This window comes from Alosa pseudoharengus, unplaced genomic scaffold (assembly GCF_046254945.1).
Source record: "Alosa pseudoharengus isolate Yale_2024_CS ecotype anadromous, Long Island Sound unplaced genomic scaffold, YU_APseudo_1.1 YU_APseudo_1.1_scf_3, whole genome shotgun sequence".
NCBI classification, from domain to species: domain Eukaryota; kingdom Metazoa; phylum Chordata; class Actinopteri; order Clupeiformes; family Clupeidae; genus Alosa; species Alosa pseudoharengus.
This window is the reverse complement of record NW_027468718.1, coordinates 42,968,853-42,985,518: the sequence shown is the minus strand read 5'-3', so window position 1 is coordinate 42,985,518 and position 16,666 is coordinate 42,968,853. Positions and strand designations below refer to the sequence as shown.

The 16,666-nt window shown below is 42.1% G+C and overlaps 1 protein-coding gene across 1 annotated transcript in view; it reads right to left on the bottom strand.

Annotated features, from left to right (window-relative positions):
• Positions 1-15,739, bottom strand: part of inpp4aa (inositol polyphosphate-4-phosphatase type I Aa) — a 32,345-nt gene extending 16,606 nt beyond the window's left edge. The window contains exons 1-8 of the mRNA XM_076264344.1: positions 15,547-15,739; positions 11,875-12,176; positions 11,662-11,706; positions 3,280-3,398; positions 2,984-3,100; positions 2,144-2,223; positions 1,725-1,836; positions 76-160 (exon numbers count right to left, since the gene is read on the bottom strand). Coding sequence (XP_076120459.1) covers positions 76-160; positions 1,725-1,836; positions 2,144-2,223; positions 2,984-3,100; positions 3,280-3,398; positions 11,662-11,706; positions 11,875-11,974 — 658 coding nt within the window. The 5' untranslated portion in view covers positions 11,975-12,176; positions 15,547-15,739. The remainder of the gene's footprint in view (positions 1-75; positions 161-1,724; positions 1,837-2,143; positions 2,224-2,983; positions 3,101-3,279; positions 3,399-11,661; positions 11,707-11,874; positions 12,177-15,546) is intronic.
• Positions 15,740-16,666: the final 927 nt, after the last annotated feature.

Genomic DNA, 16,666 nt, shown 5'->3' with positions numbered 1-16,666 from the left:
CCTCTGAAAGGAATGAGAATCTGTTCCAAGGGAACGATCCTCTACAGTCCCCCTGGGTCTGAGCATGACACTCACCTGCTTTTAACAAGGTGTCTTTGCACAGGGAGGCCGATTTGGCTCTGATGCCCTCAGTCAAGCTCTCGTCCACTGGCAGCACCATCTGAGGAGAAATCAGACCACTGACTGGACTGACGCAAGCCTTCAGATACGTCACTTACAGATATGCACACATTTTGAATGCCACTGAAGTGCATATAGCATGCAGTGTTTCCCCTAGAATTTTTTCCAGCAGCGGTGCTGTTGATCGTAGGAAGCCCCCTCCCCCAAAGAAAAGAGAAAAATTTGAAAAAATTACTCCTTAAATGGTGACTTCTGGTGGATTTTGTGAAAGAAATGGACAGATTGGGTTACAAATTATGACATAACAATCAACACAAGCATTTACAAAGCATGATTATTGCAGTACTTGAACAGGATTATTCATGTTTTTCTTTCACCTTTTTCATTTACATTATTAGTATTAGCCACTGTACAACTGTACACTGTAGGCCACTGTACAAACTATTACTATTTAGAATACAGTGCTGTGCATAAATCCTATTTTTTTTTTAATTAAGACAAAAGGCAAAATATGTTTTTTGTTCCTCCCTTTAGTCAATTTCAGCATGGGTGTCTTAACTTTTGCACAGCACTGTATAAACTATATAAACTTCTCTTTCATGTCATTACACTGTATTGGTGCTGTGCAAGTCGAATTGAATGCCTGTCACTTTAATGCCGTGACGGCCCGTGACGCTTGGTTGATTCTCACGGTTTTAAGCTAACTTAGTAGCGTTGTTGTGCATGGTGCATAAGAATATGTGGATGAAATTAATTATGTTTCCCATGTCATTTGGTAAAATAAATGGTCAAAAACTCGAAGAAAATCTATCTTGGATTATAGCAGATAAGTGTCTTGTATCATATCTATAATTTTGGTGAGCTCTACAGGAATTACAAACTATCTCAGATGTAAATGGTTGCGTATCCTATTACTCAAATTCAATTAAACCCACCAATAGGCTAGCTAGACTTTAGTTTCACAGCCTAGGTATGTTAGCAACACAGGGCTTGAAAGCATTGCCTGTATCACAAACAAAAACGAAACAACGCGTGGAATTTATCTGGGAATAGGCTACTGAAGGTAGGGGCGAGCTATCTCGCTGGCGTGTTTAATTTGGTTCCTTGGTTAACATACTGTAGCCTAAATTTTTTTTTGCACAAAATTGCGTCTGCTAATAAACTTAAACATAAACACAAACAAGCGTGATCTCCTGTGGAATCCCTGACTGCGCCTTCAACGTTAGCCTATTCGTTGACATGAAACCTGAACGAACGGCCGCTGTTCACTTGAGTCTATTTTTTTTTAATTTAATTAGGCAACTTTTTTTGCAGTGGCGCTTGAATTCCAGGACGCTGATGAATACATTGTAGGGGAAACACTGGCATGCCACCAAACTACACAACACAGAAGTGAAGTATGTAACAGATTTAGTTTGACCTCAAGTCAAGGAAGGATCACATATAGAGAGAGCTGGTCGTGAATGGTCGCCCACTCCAAAAATTAAACTGGACTATAACGTGGTGCACAGAGTAGGTGGTGAAAACAAAATCTTGGCAAGTCGTGTCCCACGCATGGTGATAAAAAGATGGCTGGATAAGGCTGTGGGTGCTAGAGGACTGACTCGGCCGTTGATGGTGTCTGGGAGCCTGGACATGGGGGCCCTCTGCTCCCTCTTGTCCTCCATCTGCCAGGCGATGACGGTGATGTTGCCCATGCGCTCACTCTCAGCAGATCTGACACAAACACAGATGGCTAGTCAGGGACCATTTCTCCACTTTATGAGAAAAAGACTGAAACGGAGATGACACATGTGTAGCATGGAAATTCATATAAAAGTATGACACACTCACACACACACACACACACACACACACACACACACACACACACACACTGAAATAAATAAAACTCTTTCGTCTTTGTCTCCAACTTATGGGAACAATTCTTTGTACAATTCTGTCTGATGTTGTGTGATCTGATGTGCACAGTGTTTGTAGGTGTTCATCTAGGTATCTCCTCCTTCATTTAGCTCTCTCTCACCTGACCATGAGGTGTAGTCTATGGTGCTTATCCTGCAGCAGCTCCTTCACAGGGAACATGGCTGAGCCCAGCAGATACATCTGTGAGAATGCAAGAGAGACACAGAACACACTCATCATATGACAAACACAAAACACACTCATCATATGAAAAACACAAAACACACTCCTCATATGAGAAACACAAAACACACTCATCATATGAGAAACACAAAACACACTCCTCATATGACAAACACAAAACACACTCATCATATGACAAATATGACAGACACAAAACACACACCAAAACAAAACAGTCATCATACATCATATGAAACACAAAACACACTCATCATATGAGAGACACACAAAACACACTCCTCACACATCATAGGAACTAAACTGGGCTATGTGGACTGATGGATTACACAACAAAATGGACGGGTTGCTCTTGAGCTTTCTTTGCAGATGACTGTAAATGCGGTGTTACCAAACAACAAAGGGAGAGAAACATAAATGAGGAAACAAAGAATAAGTAAAAAGCCTGTGATATGCCTGCCTCTGATTCTGTTGGATGAAAATGCAAAAATCTTCTCACTTGCCTGTGTGATATGTTGCCACAAAAGAGCCTTCAACACAGTGTGCTTTCATAATTAACCATACATGGTTGACAAGGCTTTCATGTGTTGTTCCAAGATGAATAGTTTTTGTATGGTACTACAATACCCCCCTACCCCCACCCCCGCCCCCACATACACACACACACACACACACACACACACACATACACACACATACACTCACACATACAGTATATATACACTCACATATACACACACTCTTTCAGGAGAAGACTCACAGTGCCCTGAGAGCGATCCTTGACATCGTACACAGAGAGCTTGACCTGCGTCTGCTGAGTGATCAGCGATTCCTGGAAGAAGGCAATACTGCTCAAGAAGATTGGGTTACTTGTTCCCTAGAGAAGATAAAAAAAAGTTCATTAAACATGACAACAATGATAACCAACAATTTTTTAAAACAAAAAGTTTCTGCCTGAACAAGCACCCAAGCATCCTAAAGACCCTACCAGAGGTCAACACAGCAACATTCAACATAATCTAGCCAAGCACCCCCCTATGACATCCTGATCCTCACCTCGATGATCTCGGTCTGCGTGTGCTTGGTCCAGAAGGCCTGGGGAGGGGTGGTGCAGCTCACAGCCACGAAGCTGTTGGGTTTACGGTCCAGCGCAGGAGTGACCAGCTCACTGCAGGCTGATTCACAAGAGCAGAGGGGCCGAGTCAGTAGACATACCCTTGCAAAAATTAAATGTTTGCGGCAGATTTGCAGCACACTTGATTGTGGTGATTTGTGGAAAATAAATGAGTTCACTAGAAAATATTGCCAGAAGTTGGCCGCAAACTTCCAGCAAACTTCTGGCAACAATGAGAAGTTTGCCACTAGTGGCAAATGTGTTCGCCAGTGAATTGCCACCACACTAAGCCAATAATGGCAAACTTCCAGTGAACTTCTGGTGACAAACCTAATTTGGTGCAACATTGCCAAAAGTTAACCGCAACTGTTTGCCAGAAACCTAATTTGCATGAGAAAATATGATCTTGCCGCAAATTTGTGGCAACTATTCGCCAGAAAACCTGACATTTCTGTAAGGGTATAGGGGTGGGGCTAAAAGCCTGACACTGAACAAAGAATAAACAAAATGCTTGATGATCTAACACAGTGTTTCCCAAACTGTGTGCCCTTGTCAAGTCAAGTCAAGTTTTTTATATAGCGCATTTCATACACAGATGTCATTCAATGTGCTTTACATAAACAAAACCAAACAATAATAACAAATAAAAGCAAAGAAGGCAATGTAGTCAAAGAATAGTTCAAAAGGTAAAGATCATAATAAAAAGAAAACATAAAACACACAAGGTAAAATCATTTAAAAATAGAGAATGATTAAAAAGACAAAATAAAAGACACAAGATAGAATATAGAATAATTTTCAAGACAGATTCAGAAATTATAACTCAGTGCATTTAGCAGAAAGCATCTGAGAACAGTTTGGTCTAGATTTAAAACTGGCTACAGTTGGGGCCTTTTTAATGTCATCCGAAAGTTGGTTCCAGAGCTGAGCCGCATAGCAGCTAAAAACTGCTTCACCATGTTTAGTTCTAACAGCAGGTTTTACTAACAGGTTTTTCTCCTGAGAGCTGAGAGGTCTGGAGGGTGTGTACTGCTGAAGCATGTCTGAGAGGTATTTAGGTCCTGCTCCATTAAGTGATTTATAAAAAAGCAGTAGTGCTTTAGGGCCCTATCATGACATTCTAAAGTGCATCGTCACTCGTCAAAAGTCTATTCAAATTTAGTAGGATATCCAGTTCACATTGGGAGGGGTTTCGTTCTCAAAAGTGGAGCGCATGGCGTAACAAGGTGTTCCTAGGTCTTTTAATCAGTCATATGGGTGTGTTTGGGGCGTAACATCATTTTAAACCAATGAGAATGACATCTGTCATTCCCTTTAACGGCGCAACGCGCAATATGTCAAATAAATGCATCGGTATTTTGGCATTCAACGGCGCATTTGAAGGAGGCTGCTTGCGAGACCGTATGGAATAGTCATTCTTAAACCATGCTTTACTAAAATCTAGCATAGCCTTCACGCATTTGCACTCGTCTATTATTTGAACTCATTGGCAAAGTGAAACTAACTTCACCAAGGAGTCAGTCAACGACAAGACAGTTATATGCAGTTACTTTCACTATTGACTGACAATGGGTTACCATCGAAAACATAGGCTGGAAAAAGCAACACTTACCCTAATGTTGCTCAAATGACTGAATAAAACAACATTTATCCTGCAGGAGTTGCTTATATCTCGTGACAGTGCGTCTTCAGCTGTGCTCCATACCTGTCTCTCGCCTCTCCCCTAATCACTTTTAACCGTCATTACCCATTTGCAAATGATGGTGAATAACTACTCATCATGAGATGTACAGTATTTCGTAATATCTTTATTCTAATTATGTTTACCATTGTAATCGTGCAATTTGTAATGCTTTGCATGGACGTGCGCTGGTGTGCGTTCATGAATGATAGAAGGATGGTGCGTGCACCTGCCAATATGACTGTTGACATGCGCTCTTAAAATAGCATATGAACAACTCGCCATTGACTTCTGACCAGGTTTAGGTGGTGTATGATAGCGATTTTTAGACAATGCGCCAGGTCCCTCCCTAGGTTGTTAATTGCCACACCCCTGGGCGCAATGCTTAAAAAATAAAGGTGCAAAATAACGAATTCAACTTCGCGCCGGTGAATAACGAACTTTACGCCATGCGCTGGTGACCCAAAATACAGCCCTTAAAGTCAATTCTGTGACTTATGGAAGCCAGTGCAGGGACTTAAGAATTGGAGTAATGTGGTCAGTTCTTTTAGTTTTTGTGAGAACCCTAGCTAGTGATGGGGACGAGACCGCCTATGCCGAGTCCGAGTCAAGACCGAGTCTTTGAAGGGTCGAGACCGAGTCGAGACCGAGTCTGTTGGTTTTCAAATACAGTCGAGTCCGAGTCAAGACCGAGTCTTTGAGGAAGCAAGTCCGAGTCGAGACCGAGTCCTTTAGGAGTCGAGACCGAGTTGAGACCAAGACCATAAAAACATGTCAGTTTTCATATTCATGATTTAATATCACCCCAGTTAATAATCAACAGTGAGGCCCAGGCTTTCATCATGGAATTTCACCATTTTAGGGGCAAGGCCACTTGACCTTCAGTTGGGCATATTTGGTGGGGGGCACAAAGGCCAAAGTTAACTATACAGTAGTAGGCTATAAAAATGATCAAAGTTGTATTTAGCCTATTCACAGCAGTAGACCTGCATCACTGTATGAAACATTACAAAAACATGCAACATGACATATTACATAGAACTGTAAATCATCTGATCATCTAATATTTATAGGCTATATTTAATCTTTATATTTATTTTATATTTGGCCTGTTATGAAATCATGTATTGAACAATTTAAGCACAGCTCAGCTTTAAGAAACTCAAATAGCCTAGATGCATGCTTAGCATTTTGATCATTAAGGCTACTTTCACAAACCTATATCTAGGCCAGTGTTGTGCCTGAACGCGTTCATTGAACGAAAGTTCATGAACTCGTTCATATTTTGGGCGAACGTGAACTGAACTTAGGCTACTGTATTACTGCCTGATGAACGTTACTGTGAACTCGTTCATTCTGGTGTCTGTGAACTGCACGCTCTCTCAGTTTAACTTCCTTCAATAGGGTGTCATATTTCTATGGAGCCTTCCAGGCGAAAACCCGGCTAAAACACACTGTAAACAGACCAATATGTAGCGGCTAAAACACACTGTAAACAGGCCTTAATATGTAGCGGCTAAAACACACTGTAAACAGACCAATATGTAGCGGCTAAAACACACTGTAAACAGACCAATATGTAGCGGCTAAAACACACTGTAAACAGGCCTTAATATGTAGCGGCTAAAACACACTGTAAACAGGCCTTAATATGTAGCGGCTAAAACACACCGTAAACAGGCCTTAATATGTAGCGGCTAAAATACACTGTAAACAGACCTTAATATGTAGCGGCTAAAACACCCTGTAAACAGGCCTTAATATGTAGCGGCTAAAACACACTGTAAACAGGCCAATATGTAGCGGCTAAAACACACTGTAAACAGGCCAATATGTAGCGGCTAAAACACACTGTAAACAGGCCTTAATATGTAGCGGCTAAAACACACCGTAAACAGGCCTTAATATGTAGCGGCTAAAACACACCGTAAACAGGCCTTAATATGTAGCGGCTAAAACACACCGTAAACAGGCCTTAATATGTAGCGGCTAAAACACACTGTAAACAGACCAATATGTAGCGGCTAAAACACACTGTAAACAGGCCTTAATATGTAGCGGATAAAACACACTGTAAACAGGCCTTAATATGTAGCGGCTAAAACACACCGTAAACAGGCCTTAATATGTAGCGGCTAAAACACACCGTAAACAGACCTCAATATGTAGCGGCTAAAACACACTGTAAACAGGCCTTAATATGTAGCGGCTAAAACACACCGTAAACAGGCCTTAATATGTAGCGGCTAAAACACACTGTAAACAGACCAATATGTAGCGGCTAAAACACACTGTAAACAGGCCTTAATATGTAGCGGCTAAAACACACTGTAAACAGACCAATATGTAGCGGCTAAAACACACTGTAAACAGGCCTTAATATGTAGCGGCTAAAACACACTGTAAACAGGCCTTAATATGTAGCGGCTAAAACACACTGTAAACAGGCCTTAATATGTAGCGGAAAAAACACACTGTAAACATGTAAACAGGCCTTAATATGTAGCGGCTAAAACACACTGTAAACAGGCCTTAATATGTAGCGGCTAAAACACACTGTAAACAGGCCTTAATATGTAGCGGCTAAAACACCCGATCTGGCAAAGCCAGTCACCAGTGTCGCACCGCCGCATGCGTCATCAAAACAAAAGCATCATGTAGGCCAGCATTCCTCTATTGGCCGCGGTCCGCAACGTGGACACTGCTTCATCTGATAATTTGCTGCGCAATTGATGAAAGTTTCATGTGCTCACGTGAAAGTTTCAGGTGAGCACATGAAAGTTTCACGTGAGCACATGAAACTAAACTTTAGATTTTTTTTTTGCTCATGTCCCCTTAGGGGCTCCGTAGGAACGGCTTACTGTACAGGGGACTGCTTTACACCTTTGTGTTCGGTAAGGTCTGCTGTTTATTCTGATATATGGTTTGTCATGTGTTGAACGAAGGGTTCGTGAAGTATTCCACCGAGTTGAATGGGTAGATGGGCGTAGAACCTTATGTAGACGTTATGATTAGATTTAATCATATTACTTACTTTTCTCGCGAACCGTTCACCACAGCAATTAGTGGCTAACATCGTTTAAAAACTGAGACAGCTAGCTCTTTCATGTGATGCGATACATGTGTCTATGTGAGGCTATTTAGCATCGCAAGTATTTCAACTGAAAAGAATGGGTGAATTTGGACGTACTTTCTTTCTTGCCATGCGCTGTCATTTTCTCCACTGCGTAAGACTGAATTAATTTGTGCTGTGATGCTAAGATTATTTTGACAGGCCATAGGCTAACTAAAAATCGCTATTAAACGGATGCAAAGCAGAATATTGAAAGAAGGGGCCACCAAGGCCACAGTGGCCTGTAAACCTTTGATTTTCAAAGGGGCATCACGGCCAACGCAAGGGGCAATGACGGCCATGGCCACCGTGAAATACCTACCCTGGTTAGGCCTACAGTCGGCAGTATCTTTGCATTGCACGATGGGATGTCATTTTCAAATAATGCCCGTCAACATTGCATTTTATTATTATTGTTGTTATGTGTTGTGTGTTTTTTTATATATATTTTTTTTTTTAACATAAAAAATGTGTTGGTCTCGAGGACTCGGTCTGAAATTACGAGTCCTTCTCCTCCCCCTGTGGTCCGAGACCGAGTCAAGACCGAGTCTTTGAAGGAACAAGTCCGAGACGAGTCTGAGAAAGCAGAAATCGGTCTCGAGTCCGAGACCGGACTCGAGTACTACATCACTAACCCTAGCTGTTGCATTTTGTATCACCTGAAGCTGTTTGATAGTCTCTTTAGGAAGGCCTGTGAAAGGTCCATTGCAGTTATCAACCCTGCTGGAGATAAATGCATTAATGAGTTTTTCTAAATCATCTTTTGACATCAGCTCTCTAAGTTTGGCAATATTTTTGAGGTGGTAAAAAGCTAATTTAGTTATCGCTTTGTGGCTGTTGAAATTTAGATCACTGTCAATTAATACACCAAGATTATCCTTTGTATCCTTTGCTTTCAACCCTTTTGTGTCAAGGACAGTGGCAACCCCAAGTATTTTCTCCTTTTTACCAAATATAATTACATAGAAAATTTTGAGACATCCAGGTGTTGCTTTGTTCTATACACTGACACAGAGATTCAAGGGGACCATAGTCGTTTGGTGACAGAGCTAAGTCAATTTTAATAATCTGTTGTCCTTAATAATCATTAAATGTTGTCCATTTAATAATCTAAAATTGTCCTTAATAATCATTAACATGAACTTGCAGGCTTTACATGGACTTGCACCACTGTATTTAACTGAGCTTATTAGCGCTTATACAGCGGCACAAACTCTTCACTCTCTTACAGTAATGCCGTTCTGTTGGTCATTCCATCTGTTAATAAAAACTCAATCGGTCAAAGAGCATTTGCCTTCTGCACCATATCTTTGGAATGGCCTTCCACTAAATGTAAAGGGAGCAGGCAGTGTTGAGATTTTTAAATCTACACTAAAAGCATATCTTTTTTCTAAACATTTTGGCCTGGACTCAAATCCACTAAAATACCCATGTAGGCTAAGGCGTAATATGGTTGGAAATGTTTGGTTAATTCCAATCATTTGTCTTGCATTGTTTTGTTGTTTGTTGTTTGATTATTTTATTTATTGTATTTTATTCTATTTTACTTGTTAGTTGCATGTTTTGTCTTTTTTGTTTTGTTTTTTTGTTTGTAAAGTGCATTGTGACCATGTTGCATGGTGATACTGCACTATAAACAATAAATTGATTGATTGATTGATTGATTGATTGATTAACAGTTTGCCTAACATTGTAGGCTAAATTAAAGCGGGGAAACAGACAGATGCTAGGCTACAATAATTCTTCACGCATAGCTTTCTGACATTACGCGTCAAAATATCAGTTTTGTAGCAGTGGTGGGCAATGAACAGCAACACACTTGCCGTGTTGTGGCTTTTGCATACTTACAGTAATATCATGGTGGTGTGCTGTGAGATTTTCTCATAGTAAACAGTGTGACGCAATAGAAAAATGGTTGGGAAACACTGGTCTAACAAATATGAATGGCTTATCCATCTCATTTCAACCTCTTCTACACACATTTGACAACATATTTGATCATGTACTATAGACCATTTAGTGTGTATTACTGTAGACACAACAAACTCCTACAGACTAATGACAACAGTGACTTTTATGTCTTTTTTTGTCTATTCACTTTTATGTTTCACTGCATATCTGAGCTAGAAGAGACCTCTGATGCAATGTAAATGTCTATGGGCCCTATCATGACATTCTAAAGTGCATCGTCACTCGTCAAAAGCTTATTCAAATTTAGTAGGATGTCCAGTCCACATTGGGAGGGGTTTCGTTATCAAACGTCGAGCGCATGGCGCAACAAGATGTTCCTAGGTTTTTTTTAATCAGTCATATGGGTGTGTTTGGGGCGTAACATCATTTAAACCAATGAGAATGACATCTGTCATTCCCTTTAATGGCGCAAAGCGCGATGTGAAATAAATGCATCGGTATTTTGACATTCAACGGCGCATTTGAAGGAGGCTGCTTGCGAGACCGTATGGAATAGTCATTCTTAAACCATGCTTTACTAAAACCTAGCATAGCCTTCACGCATTTGCACTCGTCTATTATTTGAACTCATTGGCAAAGTGAAACTAACTTCACCAAGGTGTCAGTCAACGACAAGACAGTTATATGCAGTTACTTTCACTATTGACTGACAATGGGTTACCATCAAAAACATAGGCTGAAAAAAACAACACATACCCAAATATTGCTCAAATGACTGAACAAAACAACATTTATCCTGCAGAGGAGTTGCTTATATCTCGCGACAGTGCGTCTTCAGCTGTGCTCCATACGTATCTCTCGCCTCTCCCCTAATCACTTTTAACCGTCAATACCAATTTGCAAATGATGGTGAATAACTACTCATCATGAGATGTACAGTATTTCGTAATATCTTTATTCTAATTATGTTTCCCATTGTAATTGTGCAATTTGTAATGTTTTGCATGGATGTGCGCTGGTGTGCGTTCATGAATGATAGAAGGATGGTGCGTGCACCTGCCAATATGACTGTTGACAATGCGCTCTTAAAATAACATATAAACAACTCGCCATAGACTTCTGACCAGGTGTACAATATCGATTTTTAGACAATGCGCCAGGCCACTCCCTAGGTTGTTAATTGCAAAATACCGAATTAAACTTTGCGCACAGCCCAAAGTTTAGTCAGAGCATATGGCCTACGTCTTTGATTTTGCAAACCCACACAAGCAAGTAAGAAGATTAGAGAGTAAAATATTTCCTGTCCTGATTGGATGTTGATCTGGCGAGTGGGAGCTTGTCTGGTGGTGTGTGTGTGCGTTTGTATGCGTATGTGTGTGTGTTTATGTGTGTGTGTGTGCGTGTGTGTGTGTGTGTGTGTGTGTGTGTGTGTGTGTGTGTGTGTATGTGTGTATCTGTATATTTGTGACTATATTAACAGAATGAGTGGGCAGCAAAACTCTCCAAGAAAGCCCCATGGCCATGCCACACAGTCGGCCTACTGACTCCCTGGTTCAGTGCACACTGTAAACCAAGCGCTATTAGAGTTATAGGAGGCCACTGACTGGTCATTGCTCTCACCCAGACTGAACTCCAGCACTGGCTCGTCAGGGTCCTGGCTGTGGCCTGCAAAAGTGAAGATGACACGACATGTCAGGGAGTGTCTGCCCCTATCATCTTTACATGTCATGTGCCATTGAGTATAATGTAGAAAGTGCTAGACGGGTTCCAACAGATGAGAAAAAGACATGTGAGGGGGAGAGAGAGAGAGAGAGAGAGAGACAAATGGCTCACCTGCCAGAGTGAGGCCCATCATCTCGGAGGAGAGGTCGAAGGTGTTGGCGCGGTACACCGACCACGGCCGGTGGCGGGGACTGCGCTCCTTCCCTGCCATCCTGGGCTGGGACTGACGAGGAGATGGTGGGGAGAGGAGAGGAGAGGAGGTGCTGAGCAGGGTCTGGGAGGAGGAGGGAGGGAAGTGGGGGAGATGAGGCAGAGTGCAGAGGGAGGTCACACTGCAAGCTCTCTGCTGGCCACCTCCAAGTGTCCAAATGTCTATTAGATGACCAGATTAACCATTCACGTCTTCTTAGTCCCTGCATGAGGGAAGGAAAGTCAGAAAGAGAGAGAGAGAGAAATAAAAAGAGAAAGATGGAGAAAGAAAGGCACAAAAGCAAAAAAAGAAAAGAAGGAAATCAATGAATAAGATTTATATACTCATATCTTATCAGACCAGATCAGATCAGAAGAAGGTACATAGAATGTAGACCTTTAGGAATTTGAACAAATAAGGCAACCGACAACATTCGGAAAAAACTCTGGAGGAGCTTCCCACGCACATAGATTTGCCTGCATAATTAATTTAAACTTCAGAATTCAGTGTTCGTGGATGTTTAGGCGGCAGGGGAAGAGAAACAGGAGGGGGAATCCTGGATGAACCTCCGGCTCATGAGGCCAAACCACTCAACTGTCCTCTAGCGAGTGCAAATGACAACCATGTTTGGGATGCCCCACTACAGGAAGCACAAAAGAACTTCAGAAACACCTCATGATTAAGTAAAGCACTGGCTACTAAAACAAAACAACAACCTAAATTTAAAATAGTGGAAGTGGTGAAGCAGCCATACAAATTTGGTAAAGTTTGCATAACAGGGATGCTGTAATTATGGTCTTATTTGCACAACTAATTTGGCTATGTGAATAAAAACACATCTGACAAACAAAACATCCCCGAGGTTTGATAACCATGAGAATCTTTCAATTGGCAGCAGAAAGCCCTTCAGATTATTCTGACTGAGCAGCAATAAAATGTAACTTGATATTGAGCTTTAAATATCCTCTTATATTCTTCTCATATGCATTCCTCTCCACACTCAGAACGCAGCAAGAGCAGTTAATCTTTGATGCCTGCAGCCTTCAGCCTGTCAGTGATGAGTGATACTCCAAACTGCATCTGCAATGCCAAGTGTCTGCATCATCCTTCTCTTCTTTAGTCAACGCAGACCACTCAAAGGTCAAAAGTAGGGGTCAAGTGTGTGTGTTGGGTGGGGGGGGGGGGGGCTCCCTGCAACATGGCAGGTATGATAGATATGAATTGATCAGTTGCACGAAAGGCTCTCGGTGAGCTTGTTTGTTTCCTGTGGAGCCAGGTGTGTTTGAATCTGCCGCTATTCTTAATGTAATTAGTGTCTACGTCCTTCTTTATCGTAACGTGCTGATTCACTAGGTGCATCACCCAATCGGGTCCATGTAGACACTAATTACATTAACAATAGCGCCAGGTTCAAACACACCTGGCTCCACAGGAAACAAACAAGCTCACCGAGAGCCTTTTGTGCAACTTAATTGTTCAGATTGAGAGAACAGAGATTGACTGAGATTGAGCCAGGGGACCCACAGTTTCTATCAACACAGCTATTCAGAAGTACACCTATCACAATATCACAATATTCAAATCTTTGCATTTTACTCTTGTGCCATAAATGCAATGGAGATTGTGTCAGGAACACTGCATGTCAGATTTCAAAGGTTTGAATGTTTCACACCATGGGGTGAGGAGAGAGGAGATGAGATGAGCGTCTCTAACGATAATTACACCCAGAAGCTGAGGAGCCTCCTGCCTAATGAGCTGAAAAGAGGGGGCGACTGACACTGCTTTTACAAAACAGTCCTGCCACAATGGCCTTGGTGCCAGATTAATATAATAGAGCAGACTCTCTTTCTTTCTCTCTCTCTCTCTGTCTCTCTCTCTGTCTCGCTCAAACACACACACACACACACACACACACACACACAAACAAACAGTAGTACAGGCGAGCAGCCTAGTTCATGTTCTTTTGGCCAAACACCACAAGGTGACATCTGCTCTGCCCAGTATGCAAAGCTTCCTAGATTACCCATAATTCAAAGCGCCAACCACAAATCCACAATTCCATCTTTCCCCCATCACTGCTGAGGGCAATGATGAATTTATGCAACACAGCTACTGATTAGTTGATCTGATTAGAAAATAATGAAACACCACATATAGAAACACGTCTCAGCAACACAGCAGAGATCTGCCAATGTGTCCCTGTCTGCCACGTCCCTCCGAATCCTCCCAATTAGTTCATCATAATCATCTAATGAAACACCATCCCTCAGCTCAGACTGTCAGTTTGTGTTGATACCGTGTACTTTAGTGAGTGTAAGCTGAGCTGGAAGTGCACAGTTTCACATCTCACTTCTGTCTTGGTTGTCTGTGTTTCAGTGGCCCCAGTCTACACACACACATCCATGTGATGAGAATTGAATGTGACATCTGTGACCTGCGCTGTTCATGGCTACATGAAAAAGAATCACCCAATCCTGTCTTAAGTTCTGAAACTCTCAGAGCCACCATGCAGTACAGGTTAGAGTCACCATGCAGTATAGGTTAGAGAGCCACCATGCAGTACAGGTTAGAGTCACCATGCAGTATAGGTTATCATGTGAGGCACTAGCTGTTGTAAAGGTTGTAGCAGCAATGATAGTCAATGATCCACATTTCACCTTTGTTCAATTTAAATCCATATTTTATCGATAATTTAATTTATGTTACATAAATAAATTCCATACATCGTCAGATTAAAATCGTTTCTCTGCCCCTCTTTTGTGCAATTACTGCTTTTTGTGAACAACTTAAGCTATATTTCATGAGACATTCTCAGCAGTGAGACAGTCTCAGCAATGTAAGCTTTATCCTGGTCTATGACTACTGTCCTGACAAGCTTCTTCGCGTCCACCAACAGCCTACAATTAGCTCATTTCACATCTGAAGCTAATCACATTATCAGGAGCCATATAGAGGGCTGTCAAAATAAGAGTGGATCAAAGCCCCTGCTCTGCAAAGGGGCAAAAGTTACACAGTCTCTCTCACAGCCAGGCTCAGGGCCTGTGCTGCATTATGCGTAGAAGTTTACTGTGCAGCTAGCCGACCTGAGAAGCTCCTTTCTTGTCTGGCACCTACTGCAGAGCAAGTAATCAAATGCTAGGTGTTGTGGTGTTCAATGATACACGAACTGACTGCAGTTATACACAGAGCTGATCAATGTAGCTCTTTGCAATTCTATATGTATCTTCACTGAAACCTCTCAGGGAATTAGAATGGAAACGCACAAGAAAAAAAAAACAAGACAGAATCTGTACTGCAATGGAACGAAAAATGGAATAAAAATACTGATCTCCTGTATGAGCACAAATGCTCATATTTCTGTGCAAATTACATTAGGTGAAATGTAACAAAAAACAATGCCATCACAAGGGGAAATTAAAGATGTGCACTTCTCTCTGCCAGCATAACATAGTCAAAGAAGTTGAGACTGTAGAAGAGTGGTGGAAGAGAGTCCAGAAGACAGACAAAAAGAAGAACAAGAACTGCACGTTAGGGTTGATGATGCAGCCCAGAATAAGGCAGCAGCATGTCTGCCGTGCCATGGAAACACTTACATTTCCTGCAGCTTGTTCAGCACAGTTGTTGCTTCCTTGAACACACACACTTGCTTTGACCCCCCGCCGCCAATCAAGGTCCCCAGCAGGGGGATCCTGGTTCCTCTCCAGCCAGCACTCATATATCATTCAACAGACTCATTACGCTAGAAAAAATGTGCTAGCGACAGGTTTAAAGGAGAGCTAGAGAGAGAAATCAGACAAGCTCATATTCTGCTTTTTGCCCTTTCACAGGCCTGACACCTGAAACCAGTCCTAGGTTAGCTTCTCTGTAGACAAAACCAGAAGTCTGTTCCGAGAGCCCCACCACAGACAGTCGGTGTGTGAGAATGAACATGTGCAAAAATGTGTCCACAAACCAAATGGCGATGGATGAGGAAACACTAGATGTGAAGCAACAACGAGCTAAACATGCATGAATATGCATTTACAGACATATGCACGTTTGTGTATGTGTGTGTGTGTGTGTGTGTGTGTGTTTTTCAAGCAGAGGGAGAGAGGGAGTCGGTGAGGAAACAACAGTAAAGTAAGCGAGAGGGAGTGTGTATGTGTGTATGAGGGAGAGATGAATAAGAGCCCTGGAACAGGGACTTCCTCTGTGTGTGTGTGTGTGTGTGTGTGTGTGTGTGTGTGTGTGTGTGTGTGTGTGTGTATGTCTCTCAAGTGCGCAGCTGTTTGTTTAACAGAGCTCATGGATCATGAGAACATGCGTGTGCCTGTGCACTCATGTGTGTGAGCGTGTTTCTGCATGAGAGGCTATTTCTACACCACCCGTAGGTCTCCAACCAGAGGCCCTATCCATCTCCTAAAAGAGATGGAAGATGATCGACCATTGTAATGACCGGGCCAGAACTTCCTCCATCTCTCCAGTTGCATGTAATACATAATTCTGCCAGTTTGTGATAAGAGCTTTGCTAACGCCACTCAGCAGACGCTCCGGCGGGCGCACCAAGTCAGAGTGCAGCCTCCAGCATCTCATGCCTAATTTGGCAGATTTCAAATCGCAATTAGAGGAATGGGATCCATAGTAACCAGCCATTCTGAGTGACGATGATTCATTGTCTGCAGGAAGAGGATTCGCCACGCTTTTGCTTTCATCTCAATTTGTGGTGGGATTATT